The 26872-nt window shown below is 37.9% G+C and overlaps 2 protein-coding genes and 1 long non-coding RNA gene across 3 annotated transcripts in view; all 3 read right to left on the bottom strand.

The window, feature by feature from the left end:
- Positions 1 to 5602, bottom strand: part of LOC127237914 (uncharacterized) — a 35988-nt gene extending 30386 nt beyond the window's left edge. Inside the window, exons 1-2 of the long non-coding RNA XR_007835886.1 lie at positions 5446 to 5602; positions 3170 to 3311 (exon numbers count right to left, since the gene is read on the bottom strand). This is a non-coding gene — a long non-coding RNA (uncharacterized LOC127237914). The remainder of the gene's footprint in view (positions 1 to 3169; positions 3312 to 5445) is intronic.
- Ccer1 (coiled-coil glutamate rich protein 1) lies at positions 3784 to 5516 on the bottom strand. The gene has a single exon (XM_051206336.1). It carries the CDS (start codon positions 5098 to 5100, stop codon positions 3901 to 3903), a length of 1200 nt encoding a protein of 399 aa, XP_051062293.1. The 5' UTR covers positions 5101 to 5516; the 3' UTR covers positions 3784 to 3900.
- Positions 5603 to 12804: 7202 nt separating the features above from the next.
- Epyc (epiphycan) overlaps positions 12805 to 26872 on the bottom strand; it is a 31073-nt gene continuing 17005 nt past the window's right edge. Inside the window, exons 2-6 of the mRNA XM_051206296.1 lie at positions 25298 to 25472; positions 18673 to 18831; positions 18347 to 18549; positions 17134 to 17229; positions 12805 to 13048 (exon numbers count right to left, since the gene is read on the bottom strand). Of these exons, the coding sequence (XP_051062253.1) occupies positions 12878 to 13048; positions 17134 to 17229; positions 18347 to 18549; positions 18673 to 18831; positions 25298 to 25472 (804 nt within the window). The 3' untranslated portion in view covers positions 12805 to 12877. The remainder of the gene's footprint in view (positions 13049 to 17133; positions 17230 to 18346; positions 18550 to 18672; positions 18832 to 25297; positions 25473 to 26872) is intronic.

The raw sequence follows: 26872 nt of genomic DNA, 5'->3' as shown, positions 1-26872 counted from the left end.
CAAGCGTCATAACTTGGGCCATAAAATATAGTTCAGCATATTGTAATTTATATGATTTACTGGCCATAATTAAACCCATAAATATTGGGCATTTGTTCTTAACAGTAATTCTCTGTGATAGTGGAGTGTTATCACTACTGACACATGTCATGTAGGCACTAGGGTAACATAATCCAGGAGTTCTTATGATGTGACCAATACTTTCTCATCTCTCCTATCAGCTAACTTTGATTTTGAATACTGCCCCATTAATTATGCAAAATTAAGCAACACAAAACAGCTAGTACTAAACTCCTGATTCTTATTTGGCATATCCAGACAATCTGAATCAGAAGTGTTACATACAAATATATATTTTCCATTAGTATACACCTGACTGATACAAACATATTCACTCTAGAATTATTGTGTTATTATGAGCAATTCCAAATTACAATTAAGGAAGCCATCTTTTTGTCTCATCTACTCTCTTCTCAGTAAATACCTATAAATGATGCTTATATAATTTCCCAGATAAGTATAGTAAATGAAGCTGGCAAGACACCAGTTACGTTGTTTCCCTCCATTTAATGAAACTCAATGTGTTGGAAATAATGTCATTTTTATGTACAGAGTTATATATTTTATATTAAATCATATTCAGAGCTCAAAGTTGATTTGTGAATGTCAAATATGCTTACCCTTCTCAGAAAACTAACATTCCTACAGAATGTTTAGCTACTGTGGAGAAAAAATAAATTCTGTGATTCCATGGCTAGAAGCAGAAAATACTGGAGTATGTGCAATATCATATATAAATTGTTCTGAAAATCTTAACACACTTCTTTTTCTTCTTCCTCCCCATCTCCTTCTGTTTTTCAAGACAGGATTTCTCTTTCTATATGCTGTCTTGAATATTCGAGAACTAGACCATTCTAATCTCAAACCCACATAGGTCAACCTGTTGACAATGAGCTTCCTTGAGATATTTTTTTTCTTTCCACTACACCTTACCTCTAAATATAAACTACTTCGAGCCACATGGTACTCAGGCCTACTGAACCATCCCTAAGTTTCCTGAGTAAGCCTTGAGGAGTTCCAGAATGGGTAGTAAGAAGGAAGTGCAACAATCATGCTAAGCAAACTTAACACACTTCATTGCATGGTAGTGTGTGGTGGCCTGCTATATGAAATGTGTAATGATGGGTGTACTGTGGAGGCAATCACTCCAATTCTCCAGACAGTCTCATTGTTTCCTATTAGCTTATGGTATCATCACAGTGTCAGCTTATAAAACGAATTCAGCTGGGGAGTCACCAGTAACTAGTTTTGCCTTAAGTTTCGCTCATGTCTTTCAAAAGCTTTAGATAAGCACAGGGACTGAGTAGGTGATGTGGTGTCTGTCTACCTCTTTTGCTTCTCATTGTCTGTTTCATCCTCCAGTCCTCAGTTCCTCAGTTGCTCCTCCCAGATGCTGGACAGCTTAGACTCCGATCTTCCCACCCCCAGACATGCAGTAAATACCTCAGCCTCACTCTAAGGCTTCCTTAGAATTGAGCTTTCATGGTGTCCCTTCACATGAAAGGGTATTTTTTTTTTGATCATCATTGGGCCATTATTTTCCCCATTGTGTAGTGAACAAAAGTAATAGTAGTCCAGTAACTACTGAATGTCATTCCCTAGATTATAGTGCAAACTCCTGAACAATTGCTTACATCCCTGTGGTGGTGGTTGAGTCAGAAGGCCTCCCATACACTGTAGACTCATAGATTTGAATACTTAGTCAAAAGCAAGTGGCACTATTAGAAAGATTAGATGTAGCCTTGTTGGAGGAAATATGCCATCCGAGATGGGTTTTGAGGTCTTAAAAATCAATGATAGTCCCAGGTGCTCTCTCCCCCGAGATCAAGATTCAGCTCTCAACTACTTCTCTAGCACCTTGCCCCGCCATGCCTGTCACCTTGCTCCCTGTCATAATGGAATAAGCCTTTGAAGCTGTAAGAAAACCCCAAATTAAATGATCTTATAAGAATTGCCTTGGTCATAGTGTCTCTTTGTAGCAATAGGACAAAGACTAAGAAATCCCTAATAGTGATTTTAAAAATGTGCTGAATTTAGTTTTCTGGAAGCCACAAAGTTGGGTAGATGTTAAGATGATGTGCCAGGGAACCAAGAGGGAAAACTCAGTGGAATGGATATGATCTTAATATATCACATGGATAAAATTTGCAAATAACAAAAAATTAGAATTTTTAAATTTAAAAGAAGTATCATGAGAAAAAATTGAGAATTCCAGGTATTAGGCTGTAAAGACATCCAAACCCAAATGTCTTGAATGGAAAGTTATATGCATTTGAAACAGGGAATGACCAATATTAGGGGCAAAGGGTTTTTTCCCTATACAGACATACTTCCTATAGTAACTACAACAGGAAGGCATATGATAGCCGATTTAAACCAATTTGGTGGGGCATTTAAAAACTGAATGATATAGAAATCAATACTTCCTTTGCTTGCAATTAAATGTTTAATAATTACTGATGTGATTTGTAATGTTTGGTGTGATTTTTGGAATCTTTGGAGTTTTCTTTTTTCTTCTTCATCCTATTGGACACGAGTACAGCTGTGATATTTAAATACAAATGAGGACATTTTAAATAATTTTATTACTTAATAGGTTATAGTCCTGCGAGTAAAAAAAATCAATATCCAAGAAAGAGAACATGAAACTTTTCTGATCAGCCAACAAATACTTAGCGTTTCAAGTTAAGAAGCCTAGCTGACAAGGTAGAATTTTGAAGTCGTTGTTCTCAAATTCTTCATCTATCATGACTCTGGACAATGCTGTCAGCAGAACTTACCCAACTAGGGGAACACGTGTTTTTACTTCTTAAAACTGTTGGAACCAAAGTTGCTATTTGGAAGATGTATTCTCCATAGGTAATTGTTTACAGATTATCAGAAACTATTCACACGGGCACATATTTGTACATCATTTTTTTTTTTTTTACTCTCCTCTTTAAAGACAAACTGGGAAACAAAATTAGATAATTCCACCCCCGCAAAAGCCACCATCACGTCTTTAATCCACTCTGCAAAACTATGTTTCTATTTCCTCGGAACGTATGCAAGGAGTATATGCATGAACAAGGCTCCAAATTCTGAGCCAGGTGCGGTTGTTTGCAGTTACCTTGGATCTTAACTAGATGTGCAAGTTGACTTCTGACCATGGGGAAATCCTCTCCATGCATGGACTATGGATTGCTGAGGCCATGGCAGATAACCAGTTCCACAGAAGCAACTTCCTGTTCTTCTGAGGAAGATCCATAGCACTGCGGAGCAAGGAACATAGATGAGCAATGCCACACCAGACTGCAAACTGGGTCAGCGAAACACAGCCCTCAAAAGTGAATTCTGAAGGTGGGAAATCTACAGCTGCAGAGAAATATTGTTCAAAGTGCCCTCATTTACATGAGCACTGGTAAATATTCAGTGGCTACCATGCACGCTTCTTAAGCACACAACAATGAAACAAAACAAAACAAAACAAAAACAAAAAAACCTGTTTATTGCAAGCTCATAAGCTACTGTGTAAATTTGTGTTTTTTGATACTGCAAAAAATTGGAACTACCAAGTCTCAGTTGTCTGAAAATGGAGATAGCAAATGAAAATATTCAAACTGTAGTAATAAAATATTTGGCCTTTAATCGTTTCCAGTAAAATATATCTGAAATCTTCCCATCCCCCGCCCATAGTCATACACAAACACACCAATGTTTAAATATTTTATAGTGGCCAACGAAGGTGTTTACATTGATGTTTATTAATGGAACTCACTTTTGAATTTGTATTTAATAAGTTGTTAATCCGTATTAGCCTCAAATCAGTTCTGTTTCGTTTCTCAGTTCCCTTCCCGATGACTAATGGCTAATGTCCGGTACCATAAACAGATCTGCCTCTGGCACATTGGGAATCATTTGTTCTTGGCTTAAATAATCATAGTTTATAAAGTTCTCTCTCTCTTCTTCGTCCCCTACTAGGACTGACAAAGGCATTCCCAGAGGCAAGAATTTGTCTTCCTCTCTCTGCTCTCCCTCCTGCAGCCCCGCCTCTTCCAACATCATCTCTTCCTCTTGGTTCTCTTCTCCTTCTTCCCCATTGTCAGCCTCCTCGCCTTCTTCCTCATCCACATCTTCATCCTCTGTCTCTCTGTCTTCCTGGTCCTCCTCTTCGCTCTCCTCCTTTTCATCACAAACCTCGTCACACTCATCATCATCATTTTTCTCCTCCTCCTCTCCCCGCTGTGGGGTGGGAGACTGGATTTGCTGCACTGGCGCAGGACTTAAGGTTAGAGAGGGATCCTGCATGAAGCCATACAGATCTTCCGGCAACTGCGAGTCTTCCTCGACGCCTCTGTGAGGCGCCTCATTGGTAGTGGAGCCTCCCGGGGTGGTGCTGCTCGCCTGGGCTTGCTGTGCTCTCAAGGCTGCCTGCTGGCGCTCCAGCTTCTCTTGCTGCCTCATATCTTCATAGACCTGGTTCATAATGAACTGGGTGGTGTTCCTGGGCGCTCTCATCCCAGGTGCCCGCCACCCGTAAAGGTTGACTGGCCGCAGCAGCTTGCTCAGGTCTATAGGTGGGTTCCTCGGGAAGGGGCGACGAGGGTGGCGGCGCAGGCCACGGCCCCTGCGGCCCCAGCGTTTCTTTCTGCCCTGGGGTCTTTCCCAACAGGGGTTCCAGGGCCCATTCCAGCAGGAGCAGCAGCAAAGGCAGAGTGGGAGCAGACCATAGGCCCGGATCATCTGTGCTGGGCACAAGGGGCTCTGGAATGCCATCAGGGGTGGGCGCCAGGGCCCTCCGCAGCGCCCCCAGTTGGAGTACACAGCCCAATAGGGCCCTCTAGGTGGTTGGAACCAAGGGCCAGGGCTGTGCTGTTGCTTGGGTTGTTTCCTGGTAGCCTCATACTCAGCTTTGGGGCCATCGCGGTACCGCCGCTTGGACATCTGAGAGCCCCTCTGCCTTCGATGGTAGGAGGACCAGGTGCGCAATGGGATGGAGGATGCCCAGCCGCCGCCGCCCAGATTGAGGGGATCCTCCCTTTCATTGACCGTCTGGGTCATGGTTCAGGGATCTCCACGAGGTCTTAGTGGTGGCGTCCAGATCTGATGCCCAATCAGAAGAGCCTCCTCAGTTGGAGTCCTTAGGACCACGTGCTTGTGCCTGTGCCCTCGTCTTCTGCCTTCGCAAGGATCCCCCTCTTTCTTCTCCACTTGCTAGCTCTTCTTTCAGAATCACTGTCTTTCGCACCTGGGTTGTCTTGCCCAGGTGGTTTGGGTGGGGTAAGGATGGTGGGGGAGGAAGGTGTTGGTGGGCGATGAGCTGTGAGAGCCACTCCCGGATCCCACACACACCTGCCTCAGCTGAGGCGCGGGCTGGGGACGGGAGAGGCAGGGGTGGCTTGTTACCTTGCTCCTCCCTCTCAACCCAGGTGCTTCACCGTCGCCGTCCTGGCCGGACTGAATGGGCCTGGGCAGTGGCAGCCTTTAAATACCAGCTGGGACCCCTCCCCCCACCCCGCGTGCCCACCGCGTCCTTGGTTGCCCAGGACGACAGCCAATTGGGGTGGACATGGTGCTTTATGTGAGGAGAAGGGATTCCTGCCAGAACTAGATATCCCATGAACGTTCTCAAAGGGTCTTATGACGCAGGATTTGAGGCAGGCAGAGAGGTAAAGGTGGGCACACCCTGGCAACGCTTGAGAGAGGGGAATATTTGAAATTTCTATCTTAAGTCTGTTGAGGGATGTTGGAATATGGCCTTTCCCCTTCACAGAGTGGAAACTGGGAACCATATTTCTTCTCTATAGCTCTGTGGGCAGCTGCGGTCAAGGAAATCGGGCCACCATTTTGTCTCGACTCTTCTAAGCTTAGAAGTTAGGTTCATGGTCCATGAAACATTATCACAAAATATTTACTGTGTGTATGCATCCAAGCATGTAATGTCCCTTCCTCTTCAAGAGATGGTTAGTAGGTGTCACAGATTTTGGAACTGAGGTGACTTTACCCAAGGTCGTGGGGACGAATGAACTTTACAGCTAGCCTTGAAACGAACCTGTGTGACCACAGAGATAAGTTTATAACATCACTGTAATAAAAACTCATTTGTAGTAGACTCCTGGTGAGAAGTAATGGAATTCAAACGAGAAAGCACCCTATTAATTCTAGTATTCTACAGATGGATCTGTTGATTAAGCATTATTGTAGAGAATGACATGAACTCGATATTGAGAACAGGATTATTCCGGTTCGTGTCATAGTAAGAAATGGTGTTTGGCTCAGGTAAATTACTATGAGTCAGTTTCAACTTGCCTTGAAAGCTCTTAGGAAACCTGGTTCTGTTTTACATAGGACATATTCCCTAGGGTTTGAAGGAAGACTGAAAAACAAACAAACAAACAAACAAACCCCAATACTCGGTAACTTAACCATCATTTTTATATTGACTTTTCAAACAGAATATGCAAAAACACCCAGTTCAATGTCTGAGCAACAACAGACATTCCCACCCCCCACCTTGAACCCCTTTTTTGGTTAAAAAAAATCAAGAAAACTTGAACATAGAGGAGAAAAAAATTAAATATTACTCTCACGTTCCTGTGGAAAACAGAACACTGCCCACTGAGAATAGCAGTCAAGTAAATGCCAAAGGGCAATATATGCAAAAAGCCTGCAGCCTGCTAAGGTTGAGTGTAAACTGTCCAAACAGGCCATGTGGAGTCAGGACTCCAGTTGCCTTGGGATTGTAGATTCCATGGACATCATTCAATCTCACTTGTTCAGTAGCTGCTTAAGGCCGCCTACTTGAGTCAAGATGCAGAGTGATGACTCTTTTACTCCCCAAGGATCCTCTTCTAGGCACATATGTATAAGCTTGGCAGACATTGTTACCATTAACTCAAAAATGGCACAGTGCTAGCCAAGATCTGTTTGTTAAAGGGCTCAGTATGATGTTTAAATGTAAAATCAATCATCATGTAAATAATATAACATATAGATAAGTATAGCTAATATATACTATTTAAAATATATAAGATATATACATTACTAAAGTAAAAGCCCAATTTAAAAAGATGTTTATCATTTTACCAATAATTAATACTCATCAGTTTTTGATCAGTTGATGTGGCTGTCAGCCAAATATTATCAGAATATTTTTATTTGTTTCATTGTCTACTAAAATGTATTGAATCAGTAATGTTTGCTCTGTTCTTAAGAAAGCAAATATTGTAATTCATGATTAGTAAATTTGTTTCTTTTTTCAGAATTCAGTATTCATTATTTTTACTTTAATGTGAGTATATGTGAGTATATGTGAGAATATGACACATATGAGCAGATACCTACAGAAGTCAGAAGAAGGTGTTAGACCATCTGGAGCTAGAAGTCCAGGTTACTGTGAGCTAAATCGCGTAGGTGCTAGGCCCTGAACTGCGGTGCTCTGGAGGAACCAACACTACCCACTGAACCACCTCTCTAGCTTCTGAGTTTTCCGATCTTTCTAAACTTGGGGCAAATAATATAAGCTCCTTTATATATTGGAAGAAAGAATGCTCCTAAGGCTCAAGGTGATTTACTGACCCAATAAACATTACAGTCAGGAGTATAATGGGGGTTAGGAGAAGGCATTTGTGCTTCATTTATGTAATTAAATGATGACCAATGTAATATTCTCATTCAGACTTACAACAAAGATATGTTTATGATGGCCATATATTGTTTTAGTTTTCTGTCTCTGTATTATCAGGTCATGAAAAAATGAGGCTGCTTAAAGCAGCATGAGATTGTATGTCAGCTTCTAATCCTTGGAACCCCAGGAATAGTATAGTCCTCCTACTTACTGAGGATTGGCACAAACAGAAAGGACAGGGTCACTATAGATTACCACCTGAGAAACCAGTTTGGGAAGACCCAATGGCAAGATCATTTGTTATTAGCAGAAATCACTTCTTTGTGACTGTGGCTGAAGATACTGTTGTTTATCTGTCCATTAACTGGAAGTTACTGTCATAACTCAAAAGCCATCTACAAGACACTGGAAGGAATGTTAATTATTTGCAATGGACTCACTGTACATAGTTTCTCACTTTATTAAACCGGTAAAGAGAATTATTCTACTTCTGCCTGGCAAAATGTGTATTGTATGGTGTGTGTGTGTGTGTGTGTGTGTGTGTGTGTGTGTGTGTGTGTACGCGTGCGCGCACACGCACGCACGTGCATGTGTCTGTCTGTCTGCCTGTCAATCAGTCTGCCATAATAATGGCCATGTCATTTGTAGAAACAAAATTATTGGTGTTCATCTTATATTTTGCTTACTAAGTATATCAAGTAAATCCAGTAAAATACATTTTTACTGTTCACTAGTGTTCACTTTATTTGGACAGTTTTGTGCTGCTATACCGTGACATGGGTTGGCATGCTTTATGCTACAGTTTCAATTGAAAACATGTATGTGTGTGCTGAAATCCTAACACTTGGTGGCAGTAGTAGTTCATCCAAAACTCAGTAAGCATCAGTCTTCATTGAGAATAAACAGAGACACAAATGTCTCATTTAAAAAATATATACATTATAACTTACAACAGAATTGTTTCCTTCTTCCCCTTTTCTCCCTCAAGTCCTATCCATGTACACCCTCTCTAACCCCTTATGACACCCCCACTCTCCAACCAGTAGCTCTTTGCTTATTATTGCCACACACACATGCACACTCAAACACACAATATTAGTTTGTGTGTGTGTGTGTGTGTGTGTGTGTGTGTGTGTGTGTGTGTGTGTGTGTGTGCAGTTTCATGGCTAAGACCATATATTATTGTATTGGGTCAGCAATAAGAGATCTCATTCCTGGGACAGGCTAATTCTCCCCCTCCCAGCAGTCATTAGTTGTCTGTAGTTCTCTGTCTAAGAGTGGGACCTTGTCACATAATTCCTCCTTTTCACATTAGCATGTCTACTAATACTGACATTGTTCTGGTCTTCTTTGCAGAGCCATTTCACAGCAGGCTTCCTGGTATTCTGGCTCTTAAATTCTCTGTGTTCCTTCTTCTGTGATATTGGCAGGACCATAAATGCGGGAGCTGTGATATAGATATATCCATTGGGGTTTGACTCCCCATTATCTGTTCATCTCTGCATAGTGTGAAGTTGTAGTTTTCTCAGATGATCTCTATTTGCTGCAAAGAGAAGTTTCTTTGATGAAGGTTGGTAGCTATGCTTATCTATGGGTATAAGGTTTGGTATGTAGTAAGGAATTATCCCAGTCTAGCAGAGTGATGACAGTAGCTTCTCTTTTAGGGTCCCTGTATTAGTTAGGATTACTGTTGCCATGATGAAACACCATGAGCAAAGGCAAGTAGGAAGTGAAAGCGTTAATTTGAATTAAACTTCCACACCTTAGTACACCATTGAAGGAAGTTAGGACAGGAACTCAAACAGGTCAGGAACTCACTTGGAGTCAGAAGCTGAGCCAGAGGCCATGGAGGAGTGCCACTTACTGGCTTGCTCTCATGGTTTGCTCAGTTTGAAGAATCCAGGACTACTAGCCCAACGACGGCACCACACACAATGGGCTAGGCCCTTCTGCATCAACCACTAATTAAGAAAATGCCTTACAGGCTTGATTACAGCCCAATCTTAAGGAGACATTTTCTTAATTCAGGTTCCCTTCTCTCTGATGACTCTAGCTTATGTCGAGTTGACATCAAACTAGCCAGGACAATAGACCCCTTTGTCAACTAGGCTCAGGGATACATTACTGTTAAGCTACAAACATTCCTTTCTTGTTCATTTCCAAGATCACAAATTAATATCAGCATTACATGCTAAACATTCCAAATTTTAAACATCCTATGGTCTTTAAAAGTTCAAACACTTACAAATTCAGTCTTAAAAATATCCAGTCTCTTTTAAAAATTAAAAGACTTTAAAATTGTCTCTCAACTGTGGTCTCCTTCCAAAATTAAAAATTATTTAAATACTTTGATACTTTAAGAGGGGAGAAGAAAGGTACAGTAACAATCTGAACAAAGCAAAACCTCAGCAAAGGCTTAGGAATGGCTGAAGAAGAGGGGCCAGGAATAATGTAAGAGCATGAAGAAAGGCAGGAATGACTACAAGGAAATAGTATCTTCTGTACAAAGGAGGGTTGTTGCACATGTGAACTCACAGTGTTTTCAGCAGCTTGTTCAAAACCTGTGCAAACTCATGCTAAATCCCAGAATGAGGAGAGGAGTCGAGTCGGGCAAACATTGTACCCCAAGCTGTTGGCAGTTATTAGCTGTGGGGAGAGGGACAGGCAGACTGTATTCTTTAAGAGTGTAAACTCCTATTCTTCTCTCCCCTCCCCCTTCCCTTTGTGGCCCCTCCACCCCCTGTTTATGAAGGAGATTTCATTTATTTCCCCTTCCCAGGGCAATCCATGTGTCCCTCTCAGGAGGGATGATCTTGGTCCTGTCTCAACTGAATGTCCCAGGCTTTGTTGACTCTCCACAAGAAGCCTTACCTTTTCGGAAGAGTGGATGGGGGATGGGTTAGGGGAGGTGTGGGGCAGGGAGTGGAGGGGAAAACTGTGATTGGTACATAAAGTGAATAAAATTTTTAATAAAAATAAGTTTTTTTTTTCAAAAAAGTAATGCCAAAAATTAAAGAAAAAGAATGTATCCATTGGCAAGTTGACCACTCTCCAGTGCAGACCACACACCCAAGAATATTTGAGCAGCAAATATTAGTCCTGAAGGATTGAAAAAAAGCACACAAAGTTATGTGAATAAGAATGGTTAGTGGTGAATTGGGAATGATTTTCTGGGAGGGAGACTAGGCAGAAATGATCAAAAATATGTATGAACTCTCAATGATCTAACAAAAATATGTTTCAATTGTTTGGATACAGGTAATTATGTAGGGGGCTAGAAAAATGGGGATGGAATGGCTTTTGTTAAAAAGGGGAAAGGATGGACAAATAACACTAAAGATGTTTGAAAAAGACATAAAGAATCATATTTTTATATGTATCTAAAATTACACACACACACAGAGTTAAGTCTCTTGAGGTGGTAACACTTCTCCAAAGAGCCATAGAGTAACAAAAACCCCAGTACCAAGCATAAGAAACTTCCATTTCAGTTGTTGGTCAGGGGAGACCAAGAGACTGACAAAACATTATAGACTATTGCTTTTACCATTGGTTGCCACTTAAAAGTTCATTATAGGTCCCAATTGCTGCAAACACCATATAATTCAGAGGATTCAGGCTAGCTTTGACTCACCAACCTCATCCCTGAGAACTAGTTTCATAGTGCTAGAAGGTGCTGTGTCAGCTGCAAAGAAAGGAAAGCAATAGTCCTACCCAACTGTGCCTCTTGTGAACCATAACAAAGACTAGCATGGCAACATATCCCTAGAAATACAATAGTGATATTTAAAACTTGGCAGTAGCCAACAACTATCTAGTTGGACATAAGATCCACTTAAGAGAAGGGAAATAGTGTCTGATACTAGAAACTAATTAACTAACCATGGCCAGTGGGGGCATGGGTCTTAGAGAAAATCTTTCTATTGACTTGATCTAAATCAGTATAATTTCTAACTGCATTCTAAATAGTAAATCTTATACCCACAACTAAGTACTTCCAACTCAGAATCAAAGAAGGTTGGCAGTTTTTGTTTGTTTGTTTTGTTTGTTTGTTTGTTTGAGCAGATAGAGACCGTTACAGAAAGTCACAGCTGATCAAAATGAAATGAACAGTTCCCTCTCGGGTACCCATCCCAATGGGATACATGTACAATATAACCCATACCCTTGAGTGTCAAGGGATACTGAAGATGTAGTGGAAAGATGATAAAAGCCATAATAGGCCTAGGAAGTATGCCATAAGATTGAATCTCCCACATACAACAGGGAAGCTCTACACAGGAAAGCTCTATAGGATGGCTGCTAAAACAAGCCTGGAATAATATATATCCCATTTGCAAACATATACTTCTATGTTAGAAGGATTTTTTTTTTTTACTCCTTTACTCTTTTATGGAAGAAAAAAATTTATGGAGTTATAGAAGATCAGCGACTGGACCTTGGGTTTTTTGTTTGTTTGTTTGTTTGTTTTCCTGAAAGCAATTCTTTTTCACTCTTTCAGAGTTTAACCATGTACTTACATTATTATTCATTTTCAAGGATTTCAAAAAAAATCTTTTTAAAGTTTTCTTTCTGCTTGTTCCTAGTGTTTTTATCACAGCATCAATATCTTATATATTATTTCCAAAGGTAAAGAAATACAGATAGCTACTCAGGTAATCAAGGGTATAAAATGAGTTGATAGATCTTAAAGATGATAGAATAGATGTCATTAGAAAACTGCATACTGTGATTATAAGAAATACTTTCTCACAAGACCATGTATTTTTTCAAACACATTTATTATTTCCTTTGTGCTCTTAAATGAATTAGGTGAAAAGCATACATCAGTGAAAATAGACTAGAAAAGTTTAAGGAAAATGTGTACATCTTATTAATATATCCAAATTATTCATTTCAAATGTTTTCTTAATTACATAATTTAATATGAACTAAAATTTTCAAATTATATGTATGATTTGTAAGAGTAGCTGAAATATGTTGTCATTTTCATTTACTGTCTACATGTTTTATAAATTTATACCTAATTTATGTTTAGTTAAATTATTAAACTCTTATTTTATCTTAACACCTTACCTTGTTGTTTTATATAATTATGCCACATTTTTTTTTAACTCAGCTGAAATATACTGAGTGTTTTTCTGAAGAGAGATATGAGTCACTTGGCTACAAAAAGCATCACAATTCTGATGTTTGCCTAACATTATAACATTAGACGAAACTTCCAATGGGCAAACGAGGTAGACACATGTAGGCTTGAGGAGTTTTGCTGAGGTTGATAGGGTTTCCATCCAGTCGAATATCCTCTAATGCTTTACGAACATAAGTTAAATTTTTAACATTACAGAAAGTATCCTCATGCATTTCCAGAATGTTGTTATTCTAAAAAAGACAAAATAAAAGGGGGGGGGTGGGACAAGACTTAACACATTTCGAAGTATTGAATGAAACTGTAGTACGTTTTGAGTCACCTCTTAATTTGTTCCATCATCCAAGACTATTTAGAGTGTGATTATTATACACCAAAGCATTGTTTGTGCCATAGAGATGAATTAACTAAATATGTTCTTACCAGTATGGAGTGCATGGGAAATATATTAGGCAAGGAAGACTGATGAAAAATAAATGACTCTAAAAAGGATGAAAATTTGAAGGCAGTGTGGTGCAGCAAGAAGACATGGGCCTGGAGAGAGCCAAGAGGAGACTATACAGGAAAGAGAGAAACCACAAAGTCCCAGGCATCTGCATGGAACCCCTTCTGCACAATTAACATTCAAGTCAAGTGAAATAAGAGACTATGGAAGCAGATGTTAGGGAAATACACTTTTCTTCTTTCTCCCCCTTGTCCTAGGTGACATGCTTTCTGTTTTTTATAGATTTGTCTCTTCTGAACATTTTACATATGTGGAATTATGAAGTTTTTATCTTCTGAAAGCAATGCACATTTCCAAAAAAAGTATTGAATTCTGGAAGAGGAGGTGGTCATTTCAAGTTAGCTTAAAAGGTTTGTTTATTTAGTATGAGGTGTTAAAAATTCATGTAGGTTATAGTAGATGATGGTGTTTCTTATTTTCTAGTATCAGAGTATTGCATTAAATGTATTTATACTCATTAATTTACTCATCTGTCCATGAAAGAGTGGATTGTTATCTAATAAAGCAATGCGTTTATGGGCTTTTGTGAAAACTAGTTTCATGAATATTTGTGTGCAAGTTTTATATGGAGATATATGATTGCTATCTTTTAAGTGATGGGAGATGTCAGTCTGTAAATATGTTTCTCATACTGGTTAATGAAAAAAAGCACTGTTGGCCAATAGGAAAGCAAGATAGGCGTGACTAGGAGACATGGAGTATTTGAGGAGTAGTAAGGAGGAGTCAGCATGTAGAGATCGGAGAGAGAGCAGATGCCTGCCCCACTCTCCGGTAAGAAGAGACCATGTGGAAATACTTAGATTAATAGAAATGGGTTAATACTTAAGATAGCGCTAGCTGATAAGATACAAGTAGCTGGCCAACAGCATTTATATCTAATATAATGTCTCTGTGTATTATTTGGGGCTGGCGCTGTGGTGGGTCCAGGCCAGCAGGAAAAACCTTACTCGTAACACTTAAGCATATAAGCAGATATCAAATCTTTGATGTAACTGTATCTTTTTATTTGGAGGAACTCTTGATGCATTTGCCAAGTAGCTACAATATTTTTACACACCAAACAGCAGAATACACATTTCCTTGAAAGCTGACAAATAGTTTTACGTATGGCTGTTAGCTCATTGTAGACTTGTTTATTGCCAGTGTACAGTGATACAGTTGATCTTAAAATATTATAGAATATTATATTACAGATTATTGGTTTTATAATTATATGGAATAATACAGAGATATGCTCATCTTATAGTTTGCTTCACTGCTGAACTACTAGGTCGTGCCAAGGGCTTAGTAAGTTCCTTATAATTTTCTACATGTAAAACTTGTAAATGAGTCTGAGAAGTATATGCATCTTAATAACACCATTTTCTGGTGTGTGTTATTAGGGTATTCAGATTTTTTCTAGACCTTTTTACTTTTTACCAATATTTTGTTAAATGTACTCTATGTATTTAAGATTTGTGACATTTTTACCTAGTATACCAATGAACTTTGGGAGCCCATTCCACATAGAGGGATACTCCCTCAGCCTAGACACATTGGGGAGGGCCTGGGCCCTGCTGCAAATGAGATGGCAGACTTTAAAGACTCCCCATGGAAGGCCGTATCCTCCCTGGGGAGAAGAAAGGCCATGAGATGGGGGCTGGTAGGGGACAGGAGAGGAGGGGGTTGCAGGAACTGGGATTGATATGTAAAACAAGTTTGTTTCAAATTTAAATATAAAACATAAAATAAAAAATAAATAGATATGTGACTTTTTAAAAATGAATAGTTTTGTTGTGTGTGATAGCGTGCAACTAAAATTTGAACCCCTAGGACACAAAGGCAAGAGACTCTCTGGCACATTCAAGGTCAGTCTGTTATATATTGGCAATTCTAGGATAGCAAAGGCTACATAATAAGACTCTGTGCTAAAGACCAGGTAGATAGATAGATAGATAGATAGATAGATAGATAGATAGATGAATAGGTAGATCAATAGTTGAGAAATAGATTGATACATGATAGATAAGTAGATATTAGATATATGGATGACAGGTGATAGTGATAGATTATAGTAATAGATGATAAATAGTTAAAATAATTTCTTAATGCAGTTTTCAAGACAATTATTGCTAATATATAAGAAGTATAAATAACATTAGCATAATGATAATACAACTTGTCACATTGCTGAACTTACTCATGGGTTGTGATAATTTTTAATTGATTCTTTGAGATTTTCTGAATATAAGATCTTGTCATTTGAAAGTAAAATGAGAAAACCTACTTCTTTTGCTATTTGTGTGTTATTAGTTTAATTTACTGTTTTCTGTTTTCACCATCAGAACTTTTAAATATAATATTATTATGATACTACAACCAACCAGTCCCTATCTTCTTTCTGAACTCATCAAGAAAGTATTGTGTATTTCTCCATTAAATACTAACTTTCTGTGGGTTTGAATACATATTCTGTATTGGGTTGAGGAGTCTTCTGCATTATATTCATAACATGAATTGAGCTACAGTTTTCTCATCTGTTGATAGCTTATTCTAAGGCTAATTTTGTTATTGGGATAAAATTAACTTTAGGTGATGAATTAGGACATATTCTTCTTTTCCATAATTTGGGTGTTTGTAAGAGATCATAATATATTAAGGAAAAGAGTATGGTCAGAAAAATTCAAGAGTCAAGTATCCAGATTTCAGGTATTTGTAGAAATATGACAAAGTATAGAAATACAAGCATAATAAGAAAAATGCATAGGTAAATATTAACATAGTGTACAGAGAAAAATTATTAGAACTAGAGATTTCTAAGCACAAAGTAAAATTGCTTCTCATAATAGATTTTACTTCAGCAAATAATGGATATTTTTTCCTATTTGTTTGTTTTTCCTTTCTTTTATTTAAATTTGAAACAAGGTTGTTTTACATGTCAAGCCCAGTTCCCTTGCCTTACCATCCTCCCCTATCACCCCCACCAAACCCAAGCCCACCCCCTTTCTGCTCCCCAGGGAGGATGAAGCCTTCCACAGGGAATCTTCAAAGTTCATTTGTTTATCCTACCAAAAATTAGAATATATTGAGAAAGCTGATGATTATGGATATAAAAAAGTTACTTTTATGTAAGTAGCAAATTATTATAGTTTCAATAACTAAAAAAATTTTTACTGAGCATGTTATAATCATATGGATGACAATGAAATATATTTCAAAACTATTAGATCATAGCATTTTTGAAAATGTGTTTTACCTTATTCCTCTAAAAATAAAATGCTGTTCAATGGGAGTAGAAACAATGTAAACTTTTAAGTGTGTGTGTTGGTCTTTAAAAAGAGAAGATAAAAGTGAAAAAAGACTGCAGTTTTTTTATTGAAGAATTGGAGAATTGTCATTTTTTGTTCAGGACGTGTGGATGCCTTTGGACTGTACTGAATTCAATGTAAAATCTGATTTTTAGGAGAGAATAAAAATGACAGGTTTTTCTGAAAACTAGATACTAAGCTAGATTTTGCCTTGTCTTGTGATCTTTATGTATTTTTTTCATAGGTGAAGCTTCTGATATAAAAAAACCAAAACTCTTATCTAAATTTTATTTACAAAATAATAAAAATAATGACTGAAGTTACCAGCAGTTTAGTAGAATAGATAGCACCATAAGGGTGCAACCATTTTATTAGCTGATAGGATAAATGTGTGGAGAAATAGAAGCAGAAAATTGACACACATGTCAACATTGTCATGATAGATAAATTTGTTAGTCCTAGCTCCCTTCTGTTTGTGTTTCTTATCACTGAAGTTTTCAGGCTCCCCTTATCATTAGAAACCTACCTGGAGGTGTAGAGCCTGTAGGCTTTCTGGAAGTGGTAGAGGAATGTGGTCCAAGCTGTTATCCGTAATATAAAGATGGTGGAGATCGTACATGTCCTGTAAATGCCCATATGGAGACTTACTTAAAGCTTCTTCCACATGCAGTAATTTGTAAACTAGCATGTCCCGGAGAGGACCCTGTTTTCTAAGTCACTAGATAATTCAATTCAGTTTTGGAAAATTTGACAGCAAGCATATTTCTTTATGAAACTGAAAATTAGTTTTCAGTCTCTTAGAAAATACTTATGTTCATTATACTTTCTCAACTTACACAAGGCATCTCTTTTCCATGGAAAACTTTTTGGAATTAGATTTTTAAGATTTTGTTTTTTGATACTTTATTTGTAGGGTTGGATAAATAAAAATTTCATTTTAGTCAAATACTGGTTGCTTAGTAAGAAAATGGTAGCAAGCCAAGACAAAAAAAGCATGTAAAGAATTATTGGTCTACTTTAAGAACTTCACAGTAAAACAGTGCCTCATCTCCACCCATGCCCACTAGTTGCCATTCTTGCATGAGGTCTCATAACCCCTTTAGCCACCATTGACAGAATAATTAACAGAGAAACTTTAGAACAAATTCACCACCATCTCTCTGGTACAATAGATTTCCCTTTCAAGACCAAGTAAAAACTTACCATTTGACCTATATCTAGAAGTGAATTTTGAATGGGATGGGGAGTGTGTAAGAAAGCCAGCTGGTTTTTGTTCTTGGATTGTGACATTGTTCTAAGAAGGGTCTCCAAATTCAAAATTGTTTCATTCACTTACAAAACAAGTTCCCAAAAGATAACTCCATCTAGACGCCTTACGGCCTTGTGTCCTCAGCACACTAATGCTCGCTTCCTTCTCAGCCATCAAACATTTTATCTGCCTCTGGGATAGAGTTCTAAGGAAACCTAAGTTTCTGGCTTGAGCCTCTTCCAGGAGAGTTTTGCATGAGACCAAGAACAACTCACTTCCAGTTCAAGCTCCACTTTCCTTTCTTGGTGCTTGACCACTCTCAGAATGAACCAGAACATGTCATATTTTCTGTTTCCATGATACTACAGAGAAGTCTATTTTAGAAGTTAGAGGCACTGTCCCGGGAAATCCTTTTGGAGGCATGAAAATGCTAGTCCATAAGAGATGAGGAAGGGGAAGGGAGAGCTACTATGTGATGCCTAGAACTTACTTTAAATGCTTCTTGCTTAATCCCTTTCCTTCCCAGTCTGTTGTTGCTGATATCAATAAATGTCAAAGTGGTTGGTAATTCTGGAAGCTGTTTTATTTTATTGTCACGTAGGACAAGCTCTTGGAGATGAGGCAGCTTTCGAAATGCATCTTCATCAATCTCAGATATTAAGTTTGATGTCAGATCAATCCTTTTTAAATCACCTAGAAGAAAAAGTGATGTCAGTAGCTAAACATTCTTGAATGTGGTTTACTGAAATAAAACATGAATAAACACAAATATCCCAAATATAAACAATAATGTAATTCGCAATAAAATATCCATACTTAGGCTTGCAAAGTCATTTTTGTTGATCTTTTTAATTCTGTTAAAGCGCGAATAGAAATATGCAGTCTTCTTAGGGAGTGGAGGAATAGCATCAAGTTCATGGTCATCACAGTATACAGTGGTTCTTATACAAGTACACAGAAGGCAGGTTGGAAAGTCTGAAAGGTGTAGGTAAATAATTATATGTCAGTATAAGAATTCTAAGAATAATATAGCAGACATTATTTAGTGACAAAGATTAAAATACCACTCAGAGCTTCCTGACACGTTTGATATTTTTTCAAAGCATTTTAACAAGTGTTACATAAATCAAATCTACAATACTGAATTAACACTGCATCAACAACAATGCTTGTGAAACCTATTTTAATGGATAGATTATGGGTGTTATTTTAATAACTAGTAGGAACTCTGTTTTGAAAACATAAATATCGTAGTTATATCTTTTATAAAGTTTAAATACCATGCATTCATTACATATATGACCCAATGTTTAAACATTCCATAAAATGTGTTTCAAGATAAGATCATACAAATTGATATGTATTCATTCAACACATACATGTTTTATATAAATGATGTAATGTTGGCTACTGAAACAATGTTAAAAAGAAACACACAGCCATATTTGTGATCTATTCCATAAGATGAATGCTAACCACACAACTCTATATTTTCATGTATGATATGAGTCATTTGGCTTAGTTAGAGAATAATGAAAGGGAATCTCCGATGTAGCAAATGTCAACCTGCAACATACATAAAGAGATGGAGTTGAAATGTAGGTAAGAAAAACAAAAATGAATATGACAGGAAAAGAAAGGAACATTTGCCAAAGACCTTACTCTAAGACTCAAAGATAGTCCTTGAGGCTAAACTCAGAGGTGCAGAAGAGACCAACCACAATCCAGGTGAGCACCCTTTCGTATTAAGCTACAGGAGGCTTTTCCTCTCATATATGGACAGAGTTACAGTACAGTCTGACTTGTTAACAGCTCACCATTTTAAACTATATTCTTAGTATTTACCTAGAGAATGATATGCTTTAAAGGGCACAGAGAAACAATAATCAGAAAGAATGAAAAATGGGACATAGGGCCCTACTGATGGACACCAAGTGGAGGAAGAAGTAGAAGATCAGGAAATATAATTATCTTAGTTCGTTAGGTAGGTAAGACTTGAAAAGGTTCTTGAATTTGGTATTGCAGGGATATTCATGCTTTTGAAAGTCTGCGTCATGATGACAATGGATGTCAAATTATAATCGATTACAGATAACATTGGAGGAAAGAAAAACAAGAAAACGTTCCAGAGGTGTTCACTGAAAACAATGATGGGCAAAGTGGTGATAACTGAAATGTGTTTGTGCTTTTGTAAAGTGATGTGTTTTAGATTCATTTCTGCTGCTGTAATCAAATAAACCATCCAAAAAAGATAAAACGAAAGGACCACTGACTTCTGTCGGTTTAGAGTTCTAGGTTACAACCCCTCGCTGCAGAGAAGTCACAGCTGCAGGTGCTTATAGTAGCTTGTCACGTGGCATCCACAGCCAAGAGCATGGAGAAGTAAAAAGAAGCATGCTTGGTGCTCAAGTAGCCTTCTCTACTTCTATCCAAGCCTGGGCCCCATACTGGATAATGATGTCAGCCACTTTCATGCTGGATGTTCTGCCTTCTTTTGAGGTAATCAAGACTATCTCCATAGCTGCACACAAGGGCCAAAGATTGGATCTGATCTAGATCACCTTCATTGAGACTGCCTTTTCAAGTGATTCCCATTTGTTTCTAGTTGATAATTAAAATCAGTTATCACAGTAGGTGGTCATGGTGGGAGGGACTGTAAGAATGTATTCAGAGGACTGGAGGTTGGATGCTAAAGGGAGAGTAGTAGGAAATGGACCTTGTTGCCCAGGACAAAAAGGATCAACTCCCTGAAAGTGGGAAGACAATACAGTCAGTTATACCAGGAAGAAAAGGATGAAGGGGGCGATTGTCAACATAGGCAGAAGGTGAATCTGCTATGACTGGAAAGTGCATTTTCTCTGTAAAGTTAGAGATTGTCTGATGAGTTTGAGGGGTAAAAGATAGATGTGGATGGCAGTATGGTGTGAATAGAGAAGAGGAAGTAGTTTTAGGACAGATTAATGTCTGTGAGGTGAATGAAGCAATTTACATTCTAGACTAGGAGGGGAATTGGGGCAAATTAATAAGCAAACAAATGAATCAAGAGTTGCTCAGTCACCATTTCATCTCAGTTAACCTGGAACTCTTCTGGAATAATTATATCCAGACTAAGAGGACTATTCGGTCACTCTAGCTGAAGGGTCCTTTTTTGTGATCAAGAAGTATAATGTGTCCATTAGCATCTTAGTGTTTTCTTTAAATAAGTATATTACACATAGTAAGAACTTTAGAATAAATCGATTTAGCCAAGAAAAATAAAGAGAATTCTTTAAGAGGATGCTGCAAAGTATTTAATGTTTCCTGTGCCCTCTAATCATTAAGATTTCATTATTCCCACTAGTAAGGTTTAAATGAGGGTATTTGATTCTTTTTACAGTGTTGGTCTTGTATTTTAGCATTAATTGTGCATAATTTATACATATTCACATAGATTGTGATTTACTTTTCTTTTACTGCTCACAGATTGTGACCATTTGGATTGGATTAATTTGGTAAAAAAAAAAATGTTTTGAATTTTAAAATTTTCCAAGCTGTCAAACATTCATACATATATGCTTCTTTTCTGGAAATTAAAATGTAATTAAGTCTTAACTTAAATTACTCAGTTTACTTATAGTTATGGAAAGAAGAAAAATATCAATTTGTTGATATTCTCTCAAAAATTATTGAAACAAAACTTGACTATAGCTTTTAAAAGGATTGTGCCCAAGCTATGTAAACAGGGTTAGGCTTGGAAATATGAGGATGGAATGACTAAGAGAGGGATTGGGCCTGTCCACAGGTCTGGTACTATAAACCTAGACAGCTACCCATGACTTGCAAGGTCATAGACTCTAGAGGAGAACACACTAAAGCTATTTTCAGAAGCCAACACAATTTCTAACTTTCTAAATGTATCCTAAACACTTTTTTTATATCTAAAGATAAGAATAATTTTTAGTTATTATCAAAGAAGTTTCTGTTTGCAACAGATGGTGATTATTATGGAGATCCATACCTGGTTAAAAAGCATAGACTGAAAGGTACCCAACTACAACTGATACATTTACCATGCAACCCCTACATACCAGTCTGATGGGAGATGTCATTATGTATATATGTTTCTCATACTGGTTAATAATAAAGCACTGTTGGCCAATAGGAAAGGAAGATAGGAGGGACTAGGAGACAAGGAGGAAATAGGAAGGAGAGTAAGGAGGAGTCAAGATGGAGAGTCTGGAGAGAGCTGGACGCCAGCCACCTCCCCGGTAAGAGAAGGCCATGTGAAAATACATAGATCAACAGAAATGGGTTAATAATTAAGGCAGAGCTAGCCGTTAAGAAACAAGTAACCGGGCCAACAGCATTGTATCAAATACAGAGTCTCTGTGTATTATTTGGGGCTGGTGCAGCAGCAGGACAATACCAAGCGGCAGGCAGAAAAACAGTAATCGTTACACCAGTCTTAGGGAAAATTATGAAAGAGAATATAGAAAGATTCTATGAGCCAGAGGAATGGGATGCCTGCTACTGGGGAGGATCTTTTACAGAAGGTAGGGAAGATATTATCTATGAAATTTCAAAACATGGTTGTCCATACAAGTCCTGTGTAATGACAACACAGTAGACTAGCCAACATGAATGTAGGAAATTTCACAAGATGTCATCCCTAGAATTAAACCTATATGTAGTCAGTGGCTTTTGAGAGAGGGGGAGATCAATTTCATTCAGGGATGGGGCTCCCAGGTAGGTTATCCAACTGTAAGTGGTCAGTCCCACACAATTATGTTTAGGAGCAACACTAAATGGACTCAGGAGGATATATATAGAAACATGAATAGTGTGTGTGTGCATGCATGTTTGTGACAGTCAATAATAATTAAAGAAAAAGATCAAGTTGAGAGAGATTTGGAAAAGACTAAATGAGTAGTTGGAGAGAAGAGAGTAAGTTTGTGACAGTGATGCAAATATAGTCACCATGTATGAAACTTTCAAAAAAGTAAATAAGAGATTGTCTAGTATGCTTCTGCATTGTCCCTGGAGCACATTGATAGCATGGATGTGAGAGAAAGCAGGGGGGAGGGTAGATTTGGAGGGATTAAACAGAAGGGGGAAATGGTACAATTATAAACTAAAAATATCTTTAAAATCTCAAAGTACAACTGTTACCCCATGTGGCCAGCTTTTGAAAGACTGAAATCTCAAAACTGTACTGTTCTGGGCACATTTAGTTTTCCCTTGTGGGTGCTTTCTTTGAGGAATTTACACTGCTTCATTGTTCATGTATCTTCTTGCCCCTGTTTATTGACATTCTATTACATAGAAATTTAACTGTGTGGACAGAATTCGATGTATTTCTCAAAGAAAGTGGCTTGAGATTTTTGTGTCTGTTTCTGGATTCCATAACTACCATTTAACTTTGATCATTTTTTCATACATTTATAGTATGCCAGCATTTTCATTTTCTTGTCTATAAAAGAGGTTACCATCACTACTGTGTAGGTTTGTGATTTTTGAGACAAGATAACATTAATCTCTGTAAATGACTGGGTAGAAAGGATGAGACTTTATTGCACAACTCAATTTTAATAATTGAAAAAATTTAGACATGGAGTTGTGATGGGAGATGTCATTCTGTAAATATGTTTCTCTTATTGGTTAATAAATAAAGCACTGTTGGCCAATAGGAAAGCAAGATAGGCAGGACTAGGAGACAAGGAGAATTCCGGAAGTAGTAGAGGAGGAGATTCAAAATATAGGACAGAAGAGAAGAAGAATGCCAGGCCCTCTCTCCGGTAAGTTGAGACCACGTTGAAGTACTTAGATTAATAGAAATGGGTTAATATTTAAGACAGAGTTAGCCAATAAGAAATGCTAGTAACAGGCCACAGACTAGGAGACAAGGATGATTCAGGAAGTGGTAGGGAGGAGTTTCAAGATGTAGGACCAACAAGGTAGAACTCTAGGCCCTCTCTTCTATAAGTCCACATAGAAATACTTAGATTAATAGAAATGTGTTAATATTCAAGACAGAGCTAGCCAATAAGAAATGCTAGTAGCAGACCAACAGAGTTGTATAGTGTTTGCTAGGGCATAAGGAAATGTAGAAGGAAAACTATATATAAAATAGTGGCTATGTGGGATATGTAAGTTCTAGAGATCTACTTTCTAGGACTTAGGGGTGGGGAGAACCAACATTTTCCTACAAGTACAGCCTAGAATCCTAACAAGTTGACTTTCTAATTCTGTCTTTCTTAGTGAAGAAGAAAAAAGAAGTATTATTAACACCCTAGAGAGATATACAAGGGAAAGGAAGATTACTGTGTGCTGTTACTATAGTCCACATGCAGCAGATGCCCAACTAGCACATGTTATCCCTATTCTAATCAACATCATTATGTCTTATGACTTTGAACTGTGCTGGCTTGATCTCTGAGGAAGAGTTTTCAAAGACTCATCCAATGTTGTGTTCTGGAAATGCATATGCTGCCAGGCAAATATTTCCCTTCTGTGCCTTTGGTTATTTGATCATTTCCAACAGGCCAAGATGCATTATAAAAGCTATTGAATATTTGACAACAAAATGCATTATAACACCCTGCTTCAAAATATATTGCAACATTCTAAAATTTTATCTTTGGATTATTCACCTTTCTTTTGGAGTACAGTTGAAAATTGGCAAGTCATTTTAATTTTAGTTGTCTTTCTTTTTTGAAGGTTTCATGTATTTCAACCACGTATCTTGGTCATGTACACCCTTCACTCTTAACACCCCTCAGTGTTCTCCATCTCATCTCTCGCCTAACTTCATATCCTCTTATTTGTTTTTATTTATCTTGATTGACTGAGTTCAGTTAATGTTGCCAATGGGTGCATGGTTGTCGAGTTTATTCATGAAGGCACCAGGAACGTAATTGCTCCCTAGCTAGTAGAGGAAGGGTCTTTGGAGTGCTTCCCTCATCCATACTGGAACTTTAACTGTCTTGATTTCATGTAAGTAACTACTGCTGTGAGATTTTGTGTGCAACAACCATATCATGTCCAGAAGACAGCATTTCATCCTTAGGAACCTATATTTTTTAAGCTTCCCCCATCTAAGGTGTTTCCTGAGGCCTTGGTTGTGGAGGACATCTATGTAGCCATTCCACCCGTAGCTAAGCACTCACAACTGTTTATATTAAGCACAGTGAACAATAATGAGTTTGTATTACTATTTCCCACTGTAATAAGGAGCTTCTCTGACCAAGGCTGAGAACAGCAACAATCAATGGATACAAGCATACATCTTTAGAAGACTGATGGAAAACATGACTATTTAGCAATACACCATTAAGTTTCCCTTAGGGATTACAACGTCTTTAGACATGGGCAAGACAGACTCTTGTTGGAGTGGGATGAAACATGACATTTTTGAGAGATGGCAAAGTGTATTCAGTCATAATTCAGCATCAACTTATCTGACCTTCGTTGGTGTGTGGGCCCAGAAGCCCTGGGAATTCTGGCTCCTGTGGGGAAGAGCCATCTATCAGCCGAGGAGTGGATTCTTCATCTTTGTCTTCGTCCTGTGTGTCCTCCAGCTGTGGGCCTGGGGTGAGGAGTTCTCTGTTCCCGGAAAGTCTCTCTGTCACTTTTTCAGTCTGAAAACAAGCAGAATTTCACAGCAACCTCAACCACCCTCATGTCCGTGGCACAAATTTAAAATGTGCCTATTCGTGCCACAAGGTGTCACTCGTGTTCTTATGTTAAGCATTGTGCCTTGCCCACCAGTTTGAAGCAGCCATGCTTGCCTGAACTACTGTTTCCAATTAAGTTTGTTTCTCAAATCTTGGGAATTGGTTTCAATGCCATATTTTTTTCTTGCTATTTTCTTTTAGCTTCATATATTTTTTTTCATTTGATAGGTTTAAAAGTGTCTCGCTGTTTTCTAATGATACACATCTCTGTGATAACACATTGTTGTTAGGAATAATAATTTGCTTTAATCAGGGAGTGTGCAAAACAAAATTGAAAAGTCCTCATTCACTCCCGAGTCCAGTTCACTCTTCTCCCTCAAATAGCTGTTGAGATGCTAAGTAGTATCTTCTTCCTTTAGCTTTTCTACTTCTGGAATTTAAATCTTTCCTTCCTAACAATTAATGGCCTTTTAGTGAAAATTACCCTTCCTACTGAGGAAATGCCTATAGTGGCATGAAAACTATGTAATTTAATTATGGGATGCCATTTCTTACTTGTATTTCTTTCCACATGGATACTAAATACAGCAACAATATCTAATGTTAAATTTGATATTTTTGAGAGATTTGGCATTGGGGCAAAATGGTAAAAGAGTAAAAAGTATATTTTTCAAAATACTTTTTTTTTCAAATTTCACCATCTTTTCACTTTACAGCTTTTCTGTTACATGTTTTTGCTTCTAAAAATATTTAGAAGCACACTCATTTTCAGTACCTTTCTTTACGCTAGTGTTTATTCCTTTCTATTTCTTGATAAGTGTATTCTTCCTGATGACCTTGCAAGGTTCAGGTGGAAATTTGCTTAAGGCAATTAGAGCAGCAACAACCTGGATCCATTTCTTCTAGTCTGTTATTATCGTGATATCATCAGAAATCTTACATTCTTGACTGCTCAAATCAGTATGCACCCACCTGTATTTATTTTCACTCATTAACAAAGCAAAACCATGCAAATTACTTCTCAGTTATTTATTATTGGAATAGTGTAAAGACTACTTTCATTTTTAAAAGAGGAAAATAATTAGACTGGTTATTTATTGCTTGTGTTATATAACCGTCTGATTTTTATTTTTAAAGATTTACGTATTTTTAATGCCACTCTTGGTAGATCTGGATACATTTCATTACTAATGAAAGTAATATGTTTTAAGGAACAATTTCGTAAGTTCTGTATTTTAGCCCCTTTCTATCCCAGATTTCTGCTCTTTGATTAATGTATTGCACTGGCTTACAAATTAGAAAACTGAATTATGCCTTTGTCTTTGTATTCTAGACTTCAACATAATAACCAACCCATAAGATTG

This window comes from Phodopus roborovskii, unplaced genomic scaffold (genome assembly GCF_943737965.1).
Source record: "Phodopus roborovskii unplaced genomic scaffold, PHOROB, whole genome shotgun sequence".
Lineage (NCBI taxonomy): Eukaryota > Metazoa > Chordata > Mammalia > Rodentia > Cricetidae > Phodopus > Phodopus roborovskii.
The sequence above is the reverse complement of the archived record's forward strand: the minus strand, read 5'-3'. Positions and strand labels throughout refer to the sequence as shown.